We start from the raw sequence: 23195 nt of genomic DNA on the forward strand, positions 1-23195 counted from the left end.
GAGTCTGATATTTCTTCTTTATACTATATAAACCTGTTGCTGAATCAATTACATCAGAGATAGTTAACGGTTAAATGATTCTTTTCATGCTGAGTGGGATGCCCCTGTTTTCTCATGTGTTCTTTCCTGGTGGTACACAGTGGTCAGTGCTTAATTGTGTATGTGTGTTAATCCCATAATCCACAGTACAACATAATCCACAACAAAGCCCCCGATACACAATCCGATAGGGTGCGTTCGCTCGTAGCGATGGGGATGGAGGCAAGATGCACAGAGGGTTAAGAGGGAGGGATTTCTCTCCGACTACTTTATGAGACACAGAAGAGGAGCATCTACCATTTTCACTGGCCCCTGTTGTTGTTTAACATGTGCAGCAAAGTGAAGGGCAAAACGGTCGAGCTGAAATCAATTAGGGAAAACTGAGATGTTATAAGGGAGAGGAATGCTGGGTAAAGATGTCGGTCTGACAGGAGTCGTCGCTTTCTGTATCCTTAATGTGAATTATTCAAATGCTCTCCTGGGACGAGGCTGAGACGCCTGTCACGTCACATCAGTGCGAATGCAGCGATAAACTTTGGTGGTTTTAACCTTGGGGAAAACACCAGTTTTTGGTTTTCATCATATGTGACTGACAACATATGATTTTCTGACAGCCACTGAAATGTTGTACATGCCCCCCTACCTCCCCCCATTTATCTACATACGAGAACAGGCCACGTTATTGCAAAGCTTGTAGGCCTGGGGCATTACCAAGGTGGCTGAAGTGTATTACATTGATTGCGTTGTCTCTCGAGAATCACTTGTGCATAGACAAGTTATTTGAGCCCACTTCCTCAGTGTCGCACTGCATAATCATGCTCCAAGCTATCATTTGGTACATGGTGTATTAACGGGTTGACACGTTACTGGAGTCTTTTATAGGCCTGTCGAGCTGCACCTATATATCTTCCTGGCAGATTTGTTTTACAAGCATGAGTACATGAGTAATGTTCCGGCCGGCAGTGGTGATAGTATTTTAACTTTGGCGCCCCTCTTCTTTTTAATGTCTTTCATTTCTAATGTTTAGTAACGGCCAGTGACGGTGTTTTGTCCACTTCTGTTTAGACAGGTGGCAGAAGTTTAGAAGTCAGGGCATGGATGCTGAAGAACACAGTTCTCTTTCCAGACACTGCTCTGTTGGAATGTAACCTCAACATAAGCAGAGGCATTGAGATAATTAAAGAGCGTGGGTCGGCACGTCTCCTCTTCACTTCGCCATGTTCCAATAGAAGTCATCTGTTAAGAGAAATTCTTGAGGAATATTTGCACCAGTAAAATTCACAACTACAGTGGCTTTTAAAATGCGTCCTTACATGATTGCGTTCTGTCGTGTGCTATCAGATGTTCGATAGAATGACAGGTTTGGCTCCCCTCTCAGCCGGTTGGTATTTACAGTTTAAAACATACAGATTTACAGGCTGAAACACAAATCTTCAGGTATAATGCGTACTGAAGCCCACCCGCATAAATACCCAGCGCTAAAGCAGCACACACACACACACGAACAGACGAGAGCGGTTTGTTGCCCTGTGACCTTTTGGTATTTCATTGAGATAAGGTCAGTCACTGCTGCACAGACTGCGATTTTTGTTTTTTTCCTCTATAAAACGAGTCTTCGGCAGTGCTCATTTTTTCCTCTCACCAGCCAGCCAGACAGCCAGATGACGCAGTTTGCTAATGTGCATCTAAGTGGGCTAATTTGTCTCCGGAGAAATATTGAATCCGGGAGCTATAATATTTGGAAGTTAAAAATTGAGGACTAAAGGGTTGTTCAACGGTATTTAGGGGTTATCACTGGTGCCTGAATACAGTTGGATTTGTGGGAAAATGACTTAATTGTTGGTTTTTATTGTGTGGATATTTACAGACTGCAGACCACAAATAAGGACGAACCCACTAATTTTTCCTAAATTTAAAATTGCTAATTGCCTTGCATTTCTCGCTGAAAGAATCAAAGAAAAAGAATCTGACTGCAGCGATTTCAGCTGTGAGCACGAAAGTGTTTTGGTGTATTGAGAAAGCAGTGAAACCAAAGAAATAAGCCTTGAATAACTGAGGTCTCTATCTGTTATTGCTTTATACTTGTCCCTCGTGGAACGATTGGCACATCACTGCTGGCTCTTTTTCTAATAATTAATTTCACTGAATAGACTCCCTCACCTCTCTTCCTTCCAGTCTTCTTCTTTGTAATACATTAGTGTGGGAGAGCTTACAAATATCCGATTCATTAGAGAGAGCTTAAAAGAAAGGCCTTTGTTGTAGCGTTGCATATATCCATCTTAATACCGCAGACGTATTGCGAGAGTTTGTTTCTAGGTTCCATTTAAACACAATTAAAAGCCTTTTATAGAATGAAAAGCACAGCAGGACATAATTACACAGTGGGAGAATGTTCTTTGCGGGGGGGGGGGGGATTAATGGCGCAACAATTCAGCGGCGGCATGGGTTGGCCCGATGTCAGGGGTCGTGCTTATTATCACATCAGATTGTTTTGACCCCAATTATAAGCGACTGTGTTGGGGAAAAACGTCCACATCCCGCGGCAGTGGTAGATACAACAATCAGGCACAACACAATGACACTGGCAGGTGAATGTTCTGATGGGAAACTGTTGGACCTGCCATCCCCAGCAGGTTGCAACCTGACACAGGTGTACACAGAAAAACGGTTCAGGAACAACTAAAAAAAAAAAACATGAAAAGCAGCACAAGGTGTTAACCTGTCCTCCAAATTCACTAGATCCCAAACTGATCAAGTATCTGTGGGATGATCCACAGAGGCCCCTCCCCTCAACACATAGGACCCAAAGGGGCCCCCACTACCAGACACCATTCTCTAGAGAGTTAGAGGCAATATTAAAAAGGCGTTCATAATGTTATGCCTGATTACTGTAGGCGACTACGTCGGAGGGGAAAAACATCCACGTCCCCCAGACATGGCAGATCTCCACGTAGTGAAAACAATCACAAATGCCAAACAAAACGTCGCAAATAGCCGCGAAGTTTCAATCGCTGGCACACAAATCCAAGCGTCAACACAATCTGTCCAGTTAATTCCGCAACTCAACAATTAGACACTGTTTGTTTGGTTGCGGCCGTGGTTTGATCCCACCAGTTAATGAACTTCACCGAGGGCGCAGCCAAATTTAGACGCCGTCAATTAAAACTTCGCACCAGCATCGGCACCAGTATCGGCACCAGTATCAGCCTGATCGGGGCGCAACAGTTGGACAAGTGTTTGTTTTATTCCCTGTCATGTGTGGTAACTGTCACAGCATCTCTGCTAAAAAAGATCAGCGTGTCTCCTCTCTCTCTCTCGCTCTCTCTCTCTAGTTTGACAACCACCAAAATGTGCTACAGTCATGACGAGAGCATTATTTCATCCCCGACCGACAATATGGCGAAGGGGGGAAACAGTGACGGTGTCTCTGCTGCAAGTGCAACATTTAATCTCCTCCACAGTCACCTATGCATTCTGCGCAGACCATGAAAAATGGCAAGCTACTGATAGACTGGCCCGGGTCCAACTCTTCCTGCAGCCAAGTCACAGTAGGAATTTCTGACTCTGCGGCTGCTGAATCGGAACAGTATGTATTTCAAAAGGGAAGAAAGGACATGAAGTCAGATCTGGACACATTACACATGGAACAAGAGCAACTGTGTGGGACGCGAAGTCCTAAATACGTCTCTCTGGCAAACAGACGCTGCCATTGCTCTTTAAATATTAACAATGCAAGAGTGTGCTCATGCTCGGCTAGCACGTCGGCTCACCAAACATTAACCTGACAACTTTGTGTCGTAGATGCTAAGAGGATAGAAGGTGTGTTGGAGTCGGATTAAGGAAACAGACCTGAAGGGAAGAGGAGGTGGTGTTTTAGAAACAGTAACAGTAAAATAAGACAGCTGAGCAGATGGGAGAATGGAAGGGCGAGTGAGATTGAACAACAATGATAAATGGGCGTGGGGAAGGAGACGATAGGAGAACAGGCAGGCAGAAGCATTGGAATTAAACGGGTGGTTAGGATGAGAAGGGCAGATGAGGTGGCTAGACAGACTGCGAGAGGAAAATTGAGAGGGAAGGTGACATTAAACAATAGAGCGAATTGAAGTTTGATTTCAGAGGCGGGGTGAGGGAGGTCGACGGGAGTCCCCCCCTACCAAAAAAAAAAAAAAAAGAAGGAGTCAGATGATAAGAGAGGAATAATGCCAGATGGTGGTGGTAGACAGAGGAAGATTGGATAGGGGTCTGAAAAGGCACAATTACCCCTCTGGTTTCCTGTGTCAGATCTGATTAGAATCAGCTGGAAAAGCTTAAATATGTTTCTCTATTGGCACCGGCTCGTCGTCATTCATAGGTTTATTTATCCGTCAGACACTTAAACAGGAGCTGACCATTCGAGAGACTCGCATAAAAACTCAAACAGCATCTCGGTGAGTCACGTTAGAAAGCTCGGTCTTGGATTGAGGGGACGGCATGAATACTTCTAGGAGAGATTAACATAAAGAGAGATGTGTAAATAATGTGGAAAACCTCGACATGTGACGGCAGTGAACGTAAATGAGCCCGGAGTCAGAGACGCTTTGGTAACCTAATCAGCCCGGATGAGCAAATAAAAATACGGCGGAGCAGTGAATGGGAGGCAGACGGAGCATGTGAGAAATGCTGCTTTACATTAGACCCGCCAAATTGATTCAGCACAATAAATCAACGGACGGCATTTACAGGGCATGTCATTTTTCACTGTCTGTGTGTGCGTGTGTGTGTGTGTGTGGTTGGTAGGCGGATGTACACATTTACGGAAGCACGCAGGTTACCTTACAACCCAATGCTAATGTACAGTATCTTCTTAATTAAAACTAATGGCACAAAGTCTCGGTTTAATTGGGGAACTTCACCTGTTACTGAGCTCCGCAAAACACAACCAATGGAAACGCTGCACTGTGCGCTACAAGCCCGTTTGGCTTCGTGCTACCTTGGCAGAAACGCGTGGCGCACATAAATAATCATTTTCTGTGAGATGGATCAGGAGTCCTAGAATAATTTATGGGGAAAATACAGCCAAATGGCTTCTCCTCCTAATGGCAACCAGAAGGGAGCAGTAATCCATATTGGAAATATGTGTGATGAGCAGTGGAACCAGGAGGGAAAGGAAAATTGTTATAGTGGATTTTATGTAACTTGAAGGGAAATGACTTTCAGTGTCTGTAAGTGCCTGTGATGTATAGACACTGCGGGTACAGCGTACAGCATAGGCCTTCAACAGGGGGTCCATGAATATCTTTAAATACACATTAACATGAATCCAACATATTTTAGTAAAGGGACATCCCAGACACACGTCTTAGCAGAAGAGAAGCTGACGTAGTCGTACACGTCGTCTGAGCAGCGTTGAGTTGAATTTGTTTTCAACAAAATGGTTCTGATTGGTTGTAGGAAGATCCTGTAATCTCAATGACCAGACTCGTATTCTGGCTAAAAATGGACTCCATCAGGCTACGTCAGGCTAGTGCGGCGCTACATCTGTTTCCCAGCGCTGCCATGTGAAGTCTGTAGAAAGGTTCTAGTGGAAATGCCAAAATGTCAGGCATGTCTCACGCCGTCCGAACATCTCCCTGTTTGTAGCGCGCACACATTGCTGCGTTTTTTTTCTTCCTCAGACATACATACATATTGTGCCACATCACGAGAGCGCCCCGAAGTCACTGTTATCTGTTATCATGCATTTCATCACAGGTACACACCATGACTTGATCTTCATCTGAACACACCGTTACTGTATTTTATTTAGCCGTTGTTCCGCAATATGAGGCTTAAATGAAACTGGACTTAATGCGACTCTATTAAAGTTCCTCACGAATTTTCATATCGGAGAATATTACATGAATTTCGGCTGTGTTACTTTGTCTGGTTTACGGGTTTGGATAAAACCAACAACCCAAACATTAAAGCGAATCGTTTGGAGTATGTATATGCTGGAATGACGTGTGTGTAGATGTACACATATGGGAGCAGTGTAAATGACACTCGATGGCAATCAGGCCTCACCAATGACAGCCCTTAAGCCGCACGAATAGCAATCATCACAGCTGCATGGCTGTGTGTGTGTGTGTGTGTGTGTGTGTGTGTGTGTGTGTTTTGGTGTGTGTGTGTGTGTGTGTGTGTGTGTTGTGTGTGTTTTTTTGCGTGAAGTGTTTGTGTGTAAAGTGGCAGCTGTGAGCTCAGCGCTGCAGTTGGAGACAGGGCTCCACTGTCTACTAACACAGCTGAGCTCAGTGTCTAATGCTGCGCAGTGTATTGTGATGTGTGTTTGCGTGCGTGTGTATTTTATTTAACATCTCCTTACTCTTTGTTTGTAATCCTCTGTGAATGCTGCCAAGTATAAAGTGTGTTTTTAACTAGATCCACTCTCAGGTTGTCCACATGCAGCTGCAAAAAAAAAAAAAAAAAGCCTCCCCGGAGCTGGTGGGGAGTCGTTGCTTACTCAAGGGCTCATCAGCACGGCTTAAGACGGGTAGCTGTTGAGGGCGCTTGGACATAAACCCTCTGTGTCGCAGGGATCGAGGCCGATTGTTTCTGTGCACTTAGAATAGCTGCTTAAATAGATAAACCGTGGGACAAAATAAAATCTCAGAAACGTCTGTTTTCACTCATCGTAACTTCATTTCACAAATAGACGAAGCAAAACACTGTATTTGCTTTGCTCTGTCAGAGTAGATTTCAGTCAGCTTACGCTGCTCATTCTGAGAAATTAGAGTTCAATGCCACTGATGAGCTGGAAAGGAGGAAAATGAGTCATTATTTCATAACGAGTCAACTGCTCTCCTAATGGCAACGCTGCACACATCATGCATCATGGATCCGATGTACACCAAGGCATGGTAACTCCCATTAACGAGGCGCGCAAGCTATTGATGAGGAAAAACAATTTGTTGACTTTATGCGTATCAGTAAGAAAACAGTCAGTTTTGGTACACAGTGGTACACATATTCAGGGTTTAATTTTAAAACTGTAAACAGACGCTGGCCAAAATTCTAACTGCACCCATGTAAGAAAGACGTCCTAGAGATGTTTCTTCATTGCGCTAGTTTCGTTAACAAGTGTCCTAAACCAACTTACTTACTTACAAGCTGGCAAAATCATGTTGTAGATGTGCCTTCATAGCTATAAAAAAAAGTTTTATAGCTGTCATTGTCAACAAGTAGCTATCTGGGGACTACTGTTCTCATTTCTTTTGTAGGCTTGGTTTGCTTGTCTTGGTCGTGCAGACCTGGTTGAAGTTTTATAAGCACGTGTCATTCTGTGATGAATGGTACCTGTTATAAAATAGTAATGAAATAGTAGCAAGGTTGAGTGGCAGCATCTAATCCAGCTGGTTTTAGACATCCATGGTCAATACTAAGGGCACTACCATCTTGGATTTTCACTGACCTTGCGTTGGCAGAGGCGGTTGACCTCGACAGTCAGCAATGAGGCTGCAATTTCTGGATATAAAATAAATAATAAAAAAATGTACAGACTAGCCCTGTTACCATGCTATAACTTATAGCCAAATGTTAATAACCCTATTCATTATCCAGTGTCCGGAGCTGCTATGACATGTGGAAATAACAAAAAACACAGCAAGAGTTTACCAAGATGATCATGTCACCATGAAAATATTCATGATCTTTATTGTCCGTCAAATCTTGATCTGCCAACTCAAAATGCTGAATCTGACGAAAGGGGTCCAACTACCGGCAATGATGCTGGACTCACCACCAAGACTAGGATCACCGGCTCTCAGCAGCTGCTTGGCTCCGTGCTTCACCGCCCTAAAACCGTAAATATTCTAACAGCCCTAAAACCGCCCTAAAACCGTAAATACTCTAATAGCCCTAAAACCGCCCTAAAACCGTAAATATTATAATAGCCCTAAAACCGCCCTAAAACCGTAAATATTCTAATAGTGGGAAAAGTAAGCATACATTAACCTTAACCGTTTAATCTATTATTAATCTTTGATGAACAGTTTTCTGCCGAGAGTGAAGAAATGCTTCCATGGCAGGTGAAATTAAATTAAAATAAAAAAATAAATAAATCTGAGCTTGCCCAACACAACCAGGTCAGGCGTAGTTGGGTTCAGGTGTATCCATTATTCATTCCTTCTGCAGCATTTTTGAGGGACTGCAGCATTCATAATAATAGCTAATATTGCTTATTATGACCTTATTCGTCTTCTTTTCACCGTCATCTTGGGATGCTAGTGTAACTGCGACCCTTCCCATAAACCGTACTTGATCTCAGAGTATCTTTATTTCATTAGTATTATTTTCGGGGGCCATATTTGCACAAAAATGCCATTACAGCCTCATAAATAACACAGACACATGCAGTAGCAGGCTGCAGCTGCCGGCCATTCACCAACCATTATTGAAGCTACAGTGATGAGAGGAGGTGGAGCTTGAAGCCCCCCTCCCCCCTACACACACACACACACACACACACACACACACACACAGAATAGTGTCTGCCTCTGCCGTCTCTTCCCTTATAGCGCTCCCTTTTCCTCTTCCACGCGCTCGCCACACTCTTTAGACACCCTGTGTCTTCTTTGAACATACACTTTCCCAGACACCCCCCCACCCCCACACCACCACCACCACACCACACACATCCCCCCTCCCGTCTAATTATGCACATACACACCTATTATCTTATGCGCACACATCCCTCCTCTGCTTTCTCCACTTCAAAAAATCACTCTTTTTGTCTTTTTTGTCTCCTACACACACTCTCCCTCCAGCCTCCCCCTCCCTCCCTTGTTTCTCTCTCTCTCTCTTCCTCTCTCTCTCTCTCTCTCTGATACACACCCCTCCTCCCTGTGCCGGCGCAAAGTAGAGCAAGAGCAAGGAGCCACTCGTTCAGTTTTTTTTTTTTCCAGCGCCTGCTGCCTTTGCTCTGGCTTCTCCGGGCTGCACGGAACGGAGGGAAAGGGAGGGCTCTTTTTCTGCCGTTGCCTCCATCCTCGCCGGGCGTCTGCCTGTCCTTCGAGTTGGAGGGGGGGGTGGGACGCGAGGGTTCGCGGAAGGCGAGGCAGGAGGATAAAGAGTGTGAGAGGCAGGGGAAGAAGCAGGGCTCTCGCTCCGCCCGTCCGTCTTAGAGCGAGGGGCTGAGGAAAAAGAGGGGTAACATCGGGGAGAGGGGAGCAGGAGGAGAGGGAAGGAGGCGCCATGGGTCAACTGTGCTGCTTCCCTTTCTCCCAAGCCGAGGAGAAAATCAGTAAGTGTCTCCTTCTCCCACGCGTGGGTGCATGTTGTTGGAGGAACCAAGTGGATTGATACACTCAGTGGTGCTGTCTGTTGGAGGGTGAGGGGAGTGGGGCGGGGGGGGGGTGTATGCACGCATGCATGCAGTATATGAAGATACTGTCACACTTGATGTCTGCATGCGCGTGCACAGCTACATACATGTTGGCGTGCGACCGTGTAATTCCACCCGTGTGACGTCTGGTGTTGTGTATGTGTCTGTTTTTGTGGAATAATAATCGTATGCCAGCTGTGTGATTCAGAGTAATCGCTGTGTAATTGCTTCGTGGCCAAGCGAAGCCACACAATGACAGCTTTGGATGACATAGTTGCCTTATTCCGTACTAGTTACTTAAAAGTCTCCTTTGAGCGAATGCCAACTGTGAGCCCTGAAGTATGGTCTTCATCTCCCAGGCAGAGAATGAAAAAAGACCAAACCGTACCGTGATGCCAGAAAATATCACCAGGACACATCCCACTGTCCCTCAGTTAACATCTGCTCAGCACATATTGTTAATTTTAATATTTAAGTTGTGCATTTTTCATTCTTCCTCGCAGCTTTACTCCTACCAACTGTTGATCAGCAGGGCTGTGCGAAACCAGCAGCAGGTTGTTAATTACCCATGTGAGTCCTTGTTCACATGTTCCAAACAGAATAAGGTTTTAGTCATGAAGTCACTGGCTCCATAACGCTTCTAGTTATCAAAAGCTCCATGGGGCTCCTTTTAAATAGCTCACCAGCGGCACTGAAATAGAAATAATTCAAAAAGGACTAAACGAGGGGGAGTCACAAACGAACTACTGTATTAGGTTTGGTCTCAAGTCTTTCCTGTCTAAACAATGTAGGAATAGTAAATTAGCTGATATGTTTAGTTCTGTAACAAGCAATTATCTTTCCAGTCACTATCCACTGTCTCATGAGTACTGTCTCCATTAATCCTTTGTTAACCTCCAAATAACAATCAGACTATTAAAGTTTTGGGGTTATATTTGAACATCATATATATGACAGCAATAAAGTTAGGATTTATTTAGTGTCGGTCTAATTAAGAAACATGTTGTCTGCTATGTTGTCCTTAATTAGCCAAGACAGCGTGGAGTGTGATTTAGCTTTGAAGACATATTGTAATTAGAAATTTACTTGTATTATTTATCTGTGAATGGTTACTTACGTCCACTCAGAGCACAACAATAATGGAAATCTGCATCCTTTAATTTTTTTACGTGTATATGTGCTTAAGCAGATGGCACACAACTAGCACTTGGAAGCAACGCTGCCATGCTAGCTGTTAGCTGTTAGTTGTTAGCTGTTAGCATCTGCTCTAGAGGGTCTACCTTGATATTTTCTTGATTTAACCAATCTATGAAACATTTTAATGTAACAAGTGTGACTTGTGGAAGCAGGATGACTCCTCGAGAAGTTTGTTTTCAGTTTAGGTACGTGACCTAGAGGGCCTCACAACACTTTCCCACTTTCGCATTGAACTTAATTGGCTCTGAACTCGGTGCAAGGGGCCAAAATCCAATTGAACGCGAAATCATTTTGAGTGGAGGAGGACTTTTAATGCAACCCATTATCCTTCCTTCCTGAGTGCGTGTGACCATGTAGCACACATTAGCCAGATATCTATCTGTACTTTTTCTAGAGGGAAGTTGTTCTCGTACCAGTGTGATCTAACTCCTGATGTTACACAACATCTGCGGTCAGTGGAAGGCAAATTCAAACGGATAAATAGTAAAAGTAAAGTCGAGAATTTCCCTCCAGATAACAGCTGTAAAGGGAGAGGAAAGCGTCTGCTCATGGAAATGAAATGAGCTCTAGAGGATAATTAGTGGTGAAGCTTGTGGTTTGATTACAGCTTTCTCTATTATTGTTCCGTAGCAGCTGGAGTTGTGGTTAATTTAGATTTTTGGCAAATGTACAACTCACATTTGCTGCTAACTATATGTAGGGTAGGAAGTAAAATTTCAGTTTTTACTGCTATATTATTTAACCAAAAATGATACACAATCTCCTCAAAGGTGTGTCTTCTAATGCTGATTACCAGCATAAACTTGGTTCTAATACGAGACGTCTGCAGTCCTAAACTGAGCTCACAAGTTGTTTTTACAAGGTGTCGTATGGATTAGCTGTGGTGAAAGGAGGCCTTCGATCGATGGACCTGGGTTTCCCCTGCACTGTTTAGGAGAGTTAATTGGATTGGCAACTTGTTTGGCCCAGGTTTCATTCTAGCGCAAGAAATTGAAATGGATCCTATTTCGATACTGATAGAAAATGTGCGGCTGCCAAGAGACGTGGACTGCACCTGAATTGTTCTTCAATGGTAGAAAACCCAGCCTCTCCGTGGAGTCAGACAGCTGCTAACCTGTTGGCTGGGTTAATGATTAAACGGGGATGCAGCGTAATAAAGTGACTCAATGATTTGTGGCCTGTACAGAGTGTGTTTGAGTGTGCACGCTGTATATAAGATCGCGAAGTCGTAAACTCAGGGTTTGACACTGGTTGAACTGGCAGCGCAGAGAATAGGTTTCGTGTGTGTGTGTGTGTGTGGGTGCGTGTGTTCTCTTTTGTAGCTCACTGCACCGATAAAGATAGAAAATATTAAACTGAGAGTGCACACATTGCTGTTTGCACACTTGTCCTCCTCCTCCTCCTCCTCCTCTCTGTTTCTCTTCCTCCTGTGTTTTCCCCTATGCGTCCCTCTCTCTTACCCCGCTTGCAGCTGCATTGCTATAAACAGTCAAGCCACTGTGCCCTACTTCTGAGTGGAGAGAGAAGGGGAAAGAGTGATGCAGCGAATGAAGACTAATGAGGGAATGGGCTTAAAGAGTAACAGTTACAGAGACAAAGGAAGAGAGAGAGATAAACACGTTGTGTGTCTGTGTGTGTGTGTGTGTGTGTGTAGGGTAGGTCCGATGCTACCCTGTGATGTGGTGACATTCATCCTCGTGACAGCGAGTTGTGTACCTGTGTGTGCCACGCGCCTGCTTCCAGCGCATGTGTTTACGAATTCAACCATGACCAATATGACAAGCTGTCACACTGCAGCGTTAGCGGTCCCAGCAGGTGAAACACAAACAGGTCTGCATGTAGACATTACAAGTTCCAATTCCCACAGCTGAATGAATTCCTTTGGATTAAATGCAAAGAACTATACCTTTAAGAAATGTTGCCAATGTTGCTGACACGCTGCATGAGAGAATTGTTTCACTGCATTCGTGATTGTATAAATTGGTTAATGAAGAGAATAATAATGGTGCGTTCCATTTGTATCCAAAAGTCGGAATTTCCGAGTTCCAAGTTGGAATTTTCAACCGGAACGTCCCCCCAGAGTTTTTACTCGTAAAGAGTTGAATTACCAAGATGGCCGCCCCGTGTGTAAACAGTAACTAGAAGCTCCTGTAATATTCTGTTTATTATTACTTCTGATTAGTTTTTAAATTAATTAAATCGGTCAAACAGACAGCATACATACACATACATACGTTGAAATGCTGTTAAAGTGTAATTAATAGTGTTTCTACACTTTTTCTACATTTAAGTTAAACAATTAAAACTTTTGAATATTTTTATAAATTTCTGCCTCGTGTGGTCTTGTAAATTTCATCACTGTAAATGATTCTAGTGAAAAACTCATGAGTTGGTTCACGTTATCTGTTCCATTTACAATTTGTGTATTTTAAATAGCCTAAATTTAGTTTAACGTTACAGCAATAATATCAAGAATTTTCATAAAAAAAACTCACTCTGCGATCAAAAAATGTAATTACTGAACACATCGAGTCATATTCGGACGAGGTGAGAGCTTTCATGGTCACGGCCTTCTAGTTTTCCGACTTCTTTAACAGGAAGGCCGATAACTCAGGCGTGACATCATTCCCACTGCCCAATTCCACCTTCTGAGGTAAATAGAAACGCACCTTCCAGGGAGTTTTGGGACTTTGGATATTTGGTTTTTAATAATGCGGGACCATAAGGACCTCACCTTTGCTTGAATAAACTGCTTAAACCTCAACTTAATTAAACATAATGGTTCTGTATTTATCTAATCCTTTTACACTTTCAGATAGACTAATGGAGTCATTAAACTTTTTTTTGTTATCTTCGTGGGGATGGCTAGAAAACTTATGAATGACGAGATGAGGACGGAATCGTTAAACAATCTGATGAATCTGACACAGTTTCACTCACCCGCGATTAAAGTGAAATATACAAAGCTCTTTTAAATATACAAAGAACCTTTTTTCTGACAAGTATCGGACAAACAGCGTGACGAATGGACTGAATACGTGGTAATTACTCAGTTCCATCATCAAGCTGCCTAAACAGTGCATCGCTAAACTGCGTTGTAATGAGCAGTTGTCTTTTCACTCCCTTTGAGAAGTCGTGACTATTTATCAACGCTCTCCTTTCTTGTTGACCGAATATACAGTTTACGGACGTTTCACTCTGCTTTACTTGAACTGTGTGCCGCGTGAACCAAACGCCCCCGCTCCTTTCACACCGCCGGCTTGCTGTTTAACCTTTATTCAAACCCTTATCGTGCCTTATTCTCCCCTCTAATAGCAGCCAGATAAAGGCGAGGTGGCACAGCCCGCTTGGTACACGCAGATGACGGGTGGCTCGGCCTCCGATTGGTCGCCGCGTGAGCTGTTCACCTGCATTAACCGCGGAACAGCGGGAGAGTAACGACCTTCATCTGACATCTTTCCCTGCTTTTTTCACGGTTTGCGCAACTGTGTGAGGGGGGAAAGTTGAGAACGGGGGAGGAGAAGGAGACGTGGAGGGAGTGTGGAGAAAGGGGTAGAGATGCGTGCGGCTCTGCTTAATTCATGCTGTTTTCCCCGTTCGGGCTCCTCTGCCAAGATTTCTTCTTCCGTTCTTGTGCCTCTCTGTTAACTCCTTCGGCGAAAATGTTCACAGTTTGCTGTTCGCGCTCTCAAATTCCTGACTTCTACGTCTATATAAATGTGAGCCTCTCAGCCAGTGACAGCAAAGTACTCTGGGTCGCTAAGCAGAAAAGAGCCCCCCTGAGTGTCGGCTGCTTGTGCTCCAAGTAAGGTCCTAACACGGAGGAGTGTGTCTGCGGCCGGCTTTAAATCACGGCGCACATGCCCCGGAGCTCGGCCCGAGAGAATAAGCGACAGGGTTTTTTTGTCACATGGAGATAAATAGCAATGGCTCGATGTCCGCTTTTATAAGGTGCAAAGAGACACGTCCCTTTCTGCAGCGCTTTGTGTCGCCGCTGTTTGACTGTGCCAGCGTCTTGCTGGACCACAGCCAGGGCCTGTGTTTGGCTGGATGCCGTTGAGGCCAGATATGTTTTAGAAGCTTTTTAGTTAGAGAGACTGCTCGTATTGAAGATTTCTACAAATGAAACTGTTTTCTTGAGTCATAGTTCGTGCAGCTCTATCCGGCGCAGCGATAATTTGTTACAGTCGCAGGGTCGACCTGATCCAGTTTGTGACTTGTCAAGCGGTTGTGTGATAGCCAACAGACTGGTATCTGCAGGAGTTCTAGGCGATGTTAAATCAGAGTGCAGCATGTGTTTTCAGCTTGTTGTCCATTCACAGCAGAAAGGCTGGGGTTTAACCTACAGTCAGTGCACAGGCTGCACAGCTTTAAGCTCTATTTTCCCACATAGAGACCCAGTGTTAACAGATCCCGAAACTACTATTTTTATTCATTTTAGCCGCATAACAGCTAAAGGGACTCTAATATGAACTTTGGTCCAGACACGATTGATCGGACTGGTTCCGTATCACCTCCATCAGCCTGGTATTTTTAGATCGGCGGCTGTTTCATCAGTTGACATAAAAACTCGGTGCGCACGTCTGTGGATTGAGATCAATTTGGTGAGTGTCTTGACTTTTTGTCAGACTCCTTCCCAGCCTCTCTCAAAGGATCGTAGCTCAGCCCCATTGATCTGCACTCCGGTGCAGGGGTTTTCATTATTGCCTCACAGCAAGAAGGTTCTGGGTTTAAACCTTTTGATCAGCGTGTGCATGCACTCCTTGTTCCTCCGCGGTTTTTCTCTGGGTGCTCAGGCTTCCTCCCACAGCCTATCTGAAGCTTTCTTCTCTGAGAACCCATCCACAATGGTTCGTTCTGCTTTTCTATCGCAGCGTTTGAGCTGCTGCTTTTTTTTTATTCAAGTAGCTAATTCAGACTAACTCATAAGACAGTGTTGAGGTAAGCAATTCAATCGTTTAGATGTTTTTAGGTGAGACGAAACTGTTCCCACCAGTAATTATTCATGTTTCATATCATATGAAGTTATACTCCTAGGTCCCTCCTTGACTCTCCATCATCCCCAGTTTATTGTTTTGGAGCCTTGAGTGTGAAAGTAGAGCTTTGATGTTTGTTCGCTGTGTGTAGAGTTCATCAGCCATGAAATTGTCATCAGGGCATTGGTGGTGAAGAATTGCACATTTCTGAGCATCAGTAGCCCGTGTCCCATTGTTCTGACGCGGGGGAGAGATACTTGGAAATGTTCACAAAATGCAAGCGAATGAGGACACATCAGGACTTTAGGGTATTTCACTGTGTTATATTCTGGTAGAGTTTTTAGTTTTCCTTATTGTGTAGAGTTCACTGCAGCTTTAAGGGCCTTGTAAAAGACCATTTGAGTTGGACAGTGGCCACTACAGGTCTGCAGTATAAACAGATCTGTAGCCAAAGCTGCTCAGATTAATTTATTCTTTATGAGCTTGTGTGTTTTGGGAAGTATTCTCTGTGTGCATTTTATCATGCAGAACAATCCTGCTGGTGTTCAGTAATAATAATGGTGACCCATTATCATGTTGCCTTCAGTAAGTCTGCAGCCAGAACAGGATCTGTCCAGAACAAAACCTAAACATAATGTGCTGACCTCCGCTGCAGTCACTATCGTGGGTCTGGAAGAGTCTCTGGTATTTCCTCAGGAAACGGCTCCAGCATCAGGGCTCCATGCCCCACACTACCTCCCAGCTGCACAGCCGCCGTAAACCCGACTGTCCTCTTCTTTATCTAGCTGCATTCTTCCTCATTTCTCCTACTTTTCTTCTTTGTCCTCAAATGCCCCCGTTCCAGTCCTCTCCCATTCAGACACCCATTAACGAGATCCTCGTGCACGCATACGCTCGCCTTCCTCTTCCTTACATCATGTACTCTACTATATTTTCCCTTCTTTATGCCCCTCTCCTCCTCCTCCTCCTCCTCCTCCTCCCCCCTTGTTTTTTTGTTCTTCCTTTCCTCCTCTCCCTAAACCCCTGCCAGGGCTTTCAGGAAGTGGGCTGATTTGGAGTAAAAAGAAGTAAGTCTTAACAGCAGATAATTAGGCAGGATGCAAATATAATCAGATAGGCTGTTGAAGCCAGTGAATTTGATTAAAGTCTGTTAATGGGATTAGTGTGGGTCCTTTTGATGCGCCATCCATCTTTCTATATCTCTGTTTATCCATATTTAGTGTGCCCTCGACGAGTGCAAATATTGGAAGTGACTGGCAGAATGTTTTGGGAGACTTCAGCAGAACGCGAGGTCTGATCCAACCAGGGAGGGAACTCTGTTCTCTCTGGGGGCCGCCGAAGTGCAAGATAAATCCGGTGCGTGAGGGAGTTTGAAGTGACGGCGTTAAAGGGTTTCGCACGCAGTCGACACATGCTGTCACTTGATGACAGTGTGCAGTCAAATTCCCAAACGCGGCATCTGTACGCTGAGAACCTTTTGAACCTTTGAGTGACTACAGAGCTCGGATAGACAAACACTTAAAAGGGTGTCGGAGAGAGAGAGAAAAAAAAAAAGCGGAGGAGGAAAATATCAAGAACGTCCACGAGCTGTAGCGGCTCAGGTGACTTTGGCCACGTGCTAACATCTGCACACCAGCATGCCAATGCTAACACATAAGCTGCTGGATAAAAGAAACCCTTAATGAGATGCTCACTCAAAATCTGGCCTTGGTAGAGAGCTCCCTTCCATCAGTGTGTTGTGTTCTTCTCTAAAGGCTATTGTTCACCCAGTGGTACATGCGCAGGTTGAGGGCTTGTGGTTTCTATAGTCTTGATTTTGACTGAAGAGCGGAAATGAGTGAAAGTGTTGGGAAAAATAATAAAAGAGAGTCTTTGGACAATGATAAAAATCAAGCTGTGGTGATGAGCAAATAAATAAATCAATGAAGAAGATCGTCATTAGTGAAGTGTAGTTCAGATCACTGACAGGCACTGTCATCTTGTTAGCTATGGTGCTAACACGGTAAATAATCTTTTTAAGAGATTATTTAAAACATGAAAACACAACCCGGACAGAATCTAATCTCATTTCAGCTAGAGGTTAAACCACAATCTACTAATTAGCCCGGTTTGCACCATAAGGACTTAGAGGTTTAGTGCGTCTGTATGCCATTTAATACCCACTGAAAGAGGCAGAGTCGGAGCGTAATCTAACGACCGCCGTTGTAAAAATAATTAGAATTCTGCAGCTGCTTCATACATTTTAATGATTTTTCAGGTGCGCTCTCCCTGCAGCAGTTTGCTCTCTCCCCGCGTCAAACGCAGAGCCGCGCTGTAGCTCCTGCTGGAGGCAGCCGGGATGTCAGCTCACAGAGGAAGAACAGCTCTGATACCAGTCAGCGAAATGGGCGTGAGAGACCGCGGGGTGAAGGAGAAGAGAGACAAGGCGGCCGAGGCAGAAATTAGAGATCAAACAGGTGTGAGAGGAGAGGGCGGTTAAGCGAAAACCTGCCGAAAAAAGCGGACGGAAACCCGGCGCGGCTGCCTTTTGTTGGTAAAAGTTGAAGTGGCTGTCTGGTTCTCGCCTCCGTCGCCATGACAACACTGCCAGCGGAAAATAAAAAAAATAAATAAGTAAAAAGGCAGAGAGAGGCTGGAGCAAATGTTTAAATAAACGGAGAGAACGAGGTTAGGGGAGACAGAGGGAGGCAGAACGGGGGAGACGGAGGGAGCGGGAGATACAGAAAGGAGGGATGCTGTAAGAAGCCTGTGAGAACGCCGTGTGAGTATGTGTGAGCGAATGAGACGGAGATAAGTTGAGCTGGAGACCGGCAGCCTCTTCTTACTGTGGAATGAGCTTATCCACCGTATGAAAGGCTTATCTGTGTCTCTGTTAGTGTGTGTGTGACACAGGTACGGGGAGTAGGGGGGCTTTACTGCCGTCATAAAGGCCTTCATTTTATCGGGAGGAGATAAAAAAAAAGAAAACATTCACGCAAACACGCTGCCCTGTCAAAGACGTCGAGCAGAGAGGAGGAGTATGTGGGGTCAAAATGACGGGCTGGGTTTTCAGGATATTCACTGAGCGGAATGAGAGAAGGGGTTTGCCTCATCTAAAGCACAGTCAGCTGATTCACAAGATCTCCTTTTTTATATATATAATTCACAGACTTGTTTAATGAATGCTGCTGTGTTGTGTGACTTACTAGCCTTGAGCCTGCACAACACACACCTGCACAGTACTTCTACACCTCCGGCTGTGCGTGGATTCACTGGATCTGGGCAACAACATTCCTCATCAGAAAACACGTGCGTCCTCTTCGGTCCTCGCGTAGCCCAGAGCTCCAGAGCTAACATTTAAAATCATGGCTGCCCGGCACTAAAGCATCTCCCTTGTGTTAACAGACAAAGAGGCCTTTGTGACTGTGCTGTTTTTGCGAGTGAATGAAACTCATGAGACGCGAAAAAATATCTGTTCTCTTTCTTTTCAGGCGTGTCCTCCTTTTAATATCTGATGTTTGTGCTTGTGTTGCAGATTTGATTCAGAGTCCACTCCATGTCAAACGCTCAAGTATGTGTCCTCCTCATATCATGTGTCTTGCAATTAGAGTTAGGAATCATCTTTTAAAACACTGATTGCATCTCATTGCGGGGGTCTGAAATAAAGGCCCTCATGTAATCCATTAGGCCAATCAAATTCAGGGTGTGATTACGTTCGCCAACCTCTCCATTACCTGGAATTTAATGATTACGAAAGATCATGTAATCATATTGTTTTTTTTTTTGTCTTGATAATCATGATCAATATTTCTGCTAATGCTGCTGTAATCCAATCAAATCCCATCTGATATCAATGGGGTTTATTTAATTCAGTTTGACCTTAATGATCCCTGCACAACCAGCCTTTATCTTGTTTGGAGCAGCTGGGCAGGAAGTGATTAAGGAGAATGTCCATTAACTGTTCCCTTATTTTATCAGCCATCCGCCGCTCGCTTCGAGCAAGCAGGACTCTGCTCCAAGCAGCAAAACAAAATATTCCATCTTTTATCATATGTATATATTATTTACGAGAAACTAAATCCATTAGGTGTGATTTGCAGCTCTAAAAGGGTCGAACACGTACGTATTGCTTTATGATATTTGCCTTTCACATGGGCTTGGTTTTTGCCAACAGGTTTTATTTACACCCCTTTCCTTCATTTTATGCTTTTATGACTTCCGCCATCATACAATGAATTACTTGCAAATTAAACATAAATAATGCAAACAGGGATTAGGGCCTTTAGGAGCTGATGGACTTCTGGGAGTACCCTCATGAGACCAGCTGTTACTACCCACACTGCAGCTTGTGGTGCAGCTCTTTTAAAACTCTTCTTTAACTGCCTATGTCAATGTTTTTCCGGCCAAGGACCCCAAAACTGATGGTGCTATCTATAAATATACATTATTATTATTAGCATTAGCATTTTGTATTCAATATTAAGCTGTCCCTTATCCCTTTACTAAAACATGTTGGATTCATGTTAATGTATATTAAAGAAAATTTAAATTTGTGGGTGAAAATTAAAAAAAAAATGTATAAAATTGTCTAATCAACCAAAATCTTTGGTTGATTAGACATTTTTATAATTTTTTTTAAATAAAATAAAATAAACTACATTTATTGCAGTTTATTAAACGATATATTCACATCGTACATCATATACCTGTCTAATCCCGCATAGCGCCGAGCTAGCTGCATCCAATGAAGCCCATTAAAGGGGCTTGTTTCACCTCATACGGTGAAACAAAGCAGTCTCTGCTGTTGCGAGCATGTACACTCATGAGCTAGTGAGTCAGGCAGCGTCGTTGTGTAATTGCACTTCAAACGGCGACGACTGGAAGCGAGCGGCTCATGCCGGAGCAGGTTACTGCCGGAACAATAGTTACTGAAATCACCGCGACGTAGAACAGAAAGAGGACACCTGAGTAGATGGTGTGTAGGAGGCAGAAGGAGCTGGTGAGTCTTCTGTGCTCGTCTGGCATCTGAGAAATAGGGGGCGAGGAAATTAATTTCAGACCATTCACGATGTAGCCGCAGTTCTGGGGAGTGGGGGGGTTGCGCATCAGGATGCAGCGTAGGTTATAGAACTGCACCTACAGTGTAGATGTGACGTACAACTCTAGCTTTAGACACACTTAGCTCTCTGCAGGGATCGTATCCATAATGTTGGCAGACACTAATAATAATCTTCAGATTCTGGGTGTACCGTTCTGGCTTGATAAGAGATCTTTTCAGTTGGTCCTACATCATTTAAAATCGGTAAATGTTTAAATGTATTGTCTAAGTACACACTCACACAAGTCATTTATCGTCTGCATTGAATCACCCATTCATATAAGGAGTAGTAGGCAGCCACACAAGGTGCCCAGGTACCAGTTCAGGGGTTAAGTGCCTTGCTCAAGGACTCTTAGGCCACTGATTGGAACCAGTGGCCGCTTAGTCCCAATTCTACTCCTCTAACCACTTGTAAAAACCTCCATTTTGCTGCTAGATATTTGACTTTTTCAAAACAATTAGAATTAAAACTAAAACCATCTCTCTAGATGTGTGCGGTATTTCTGCAGTATTTTGCCTCCAGCCAACCTCCTATGGCTCTGATTTTGTGCAGCTCTTCTCTGTCGTCATTGAATTTTTTTCAAATGAGTTCAGCTTCTGTCACGTTCTGGATTTACCCCCAAAAATGGTCTCATCCCATTGTGTAGTCCCGCAGCATTTGCCACGTTAAACCCATCTATATCGATGCATAAAATCTTTTAAAACAAGATCGATTTGAATCTAAAAATTGGTATTTCGCACGCTTCCTTTGTGGGCCTTCAGATCGTCTCCCATTAGAAACCACACAGCAGTGTGAGGAATACGTTCGCACATACAAATAAGTTTGTCTGTGCGCGCAGACCAGCAGCCAGTCATCAGTAATGAGCAACGGTTTGTGGCTGAGAATGTGAGAGTCTGATGTAAAAAACCGAGCAGAATCGCAGGATTGAAATCGCTCTGGACATGGTGCGATCATTAGTGGCAGAAGCCCAAACTCCAGTTTCTCAGATGCATGTTTGCAGTTTACTGAGAAATATTTATTTTCCGATAGATCCAGTCAGCTGCGGTTCTGAGCGTGCAAAACACAGCAACAAACGTTCAACTGAGAGGCAGGCCGCAGGTAATCAAATATCAGCCCGGTACAACAGCGGCAGAGCTCAATAAACCAAGCCTCGCCACTAAGAGAACACCACGTTAGGCTCTAACCAGTTTAGCGAAAAAATAAAGTGAGGCTGATGTGAGCACATGGTGAGGATTAATGGGTGAGTGAAGAATGTGCATATGCCTGCCGCTCTGACGAATCCGTCTGTTTGGCATGCTGTTATTCTGCACGCTGAATATTTGGCACGATCAACATCAGTCCACGGGTACGCGTGGCTCCCGTCAGCAGAGCGTCACGGCGCCGGGGGTTAAATGCTGAACTTATCGCAGCGGCCTGCATATAGACCTCAAAGCACACCTGGTGGATGGAAGCGCACAATGGGATAAGACGTCCACAGGATTGATGTTCCAGTCTTGACTGACACTGCCGCGCACATCACACAGATGCAGATGCATTTCATTGATATTCACATATTAACGCTGGGTCCTGCTACGTGAAGCTGGGCCCCGGTATATTTATCATCCGTGGAGATTCAAGAGTGCGCTTTCAGGCCTGTGGATTTCACCTGCACAGGAGGTCACGGAAAATTGGGCCCGAGACTGCGAGTCACGACTTAACGAAGATCTCGGGGAATAATCTTGACTTTTTCCATCCCCCTATGAGCAGCTGTGATGTGATTTTATGCTGCGCGCAGCATGGGCCTGTGAACAGCAGGGCACAGCGAAAAGGAGCTGGTTGCTCTTCCCCGGAAATCTCAGCGTGGCTGCTCCTGCCTGCTCCATTACTCCTCGCGGTATTTCAAACCGATCCGCTGTCAAAAAGTCCGTGACCTCTCGTAGTGGGATAGAGGTGTTTTTTTCTTTCTTGTTGTTGTTTGTTTTTTTGCTGTGAGTGGGCATGTGTGCGAAGAGCCACACTCTCAGTGAAACACTATTCCGAGATATGGTCGCACTAAAATGAAATCTACTCGAGTGTTTGTGTATGTGCTGTGACATATTTCTGAGTGTAGGTGAATGTAATGGGACAATAGAGAGTAATGTCCAATCGATTGGATCCAGTGCAGTGGAACTCACTGTCTTTGTTAGATCAGGAGGTAGAAGATGAGGGAGGAAGGAACCACTTTAAATCTGGACCACATTCATGTTCTGGATGTTCATGTTTATTTTCATATAAGAATATTTTCTGTATTCTTCCCCCCATACACCTGACATGTACCAACAGACTGAACAATTAATTATAATAATTATAATAATAATAATAAATTAATTAATAATTAACGTATAATTAATTATAGGTCTTCAAGAGGGGGCCGCGACCCCTAGAGGGTGGGTACTGGGGGTACTGCAGGGGGTGTTGCAAAATCTTTGGTTGATCGACGTTTTTCATATATTTTTTAATTTCCCCCCACATATTTAAATTTCTTTAAATACACATTAATATTAATCCAACATATTTCAGTAAAAGGATAAATGGAGGCAGAAAACG

General features: G+C 44.2%; 1 protein-coding gene across 4 annotated transcripts in view; it reads left to right on the top strand.

Moving 5' to 3' along the window:
- Positions 1 to 23195, top strand: part of LOC124998858 (A-kinase anchor protein 7-like) — a 43755-nt gene that overhangs the window by 15511 nt on the left and 5049 nt on the right. Inside the window, exon 10 of one of the 4 annotated variants that reach the window (XM_047573464.1) lies at positions 19067 to 19102. The exons of 1 other annotated variant lie outside the window; for it this stretch is intronic. In XM_047573464.1, coding sequence (XP_047429420.1) covers positions 19067 to 19102 — 36 coding nt within the window. Of the gene's footprint in view, positions 1 to 3371; positions 6193 to 17809; positions 19046 to 19066; positions 19103 to 23195 lie in introns of those variants that run through there. 2 more of the 4 variants (XM_047573466.1, XM_047573469.1) reach the window with 2 other exon arrangements.

This window comes from Mugil cephalus, chromosome 21 (genome assembly GCF_022458985.1).
Source record: "Mugil cephalus isolate CIBA_MC_2020 chromosome 21, CIBA_Mcephalus_1.1, whole genome shotgun sequence".
NCBI classification, from domain to species: Eukaryota; Metazoa; Chordata; class Actinopteri; order Mugiliformes; family Mugilidae; genus Mugil; species Mugil cephalus.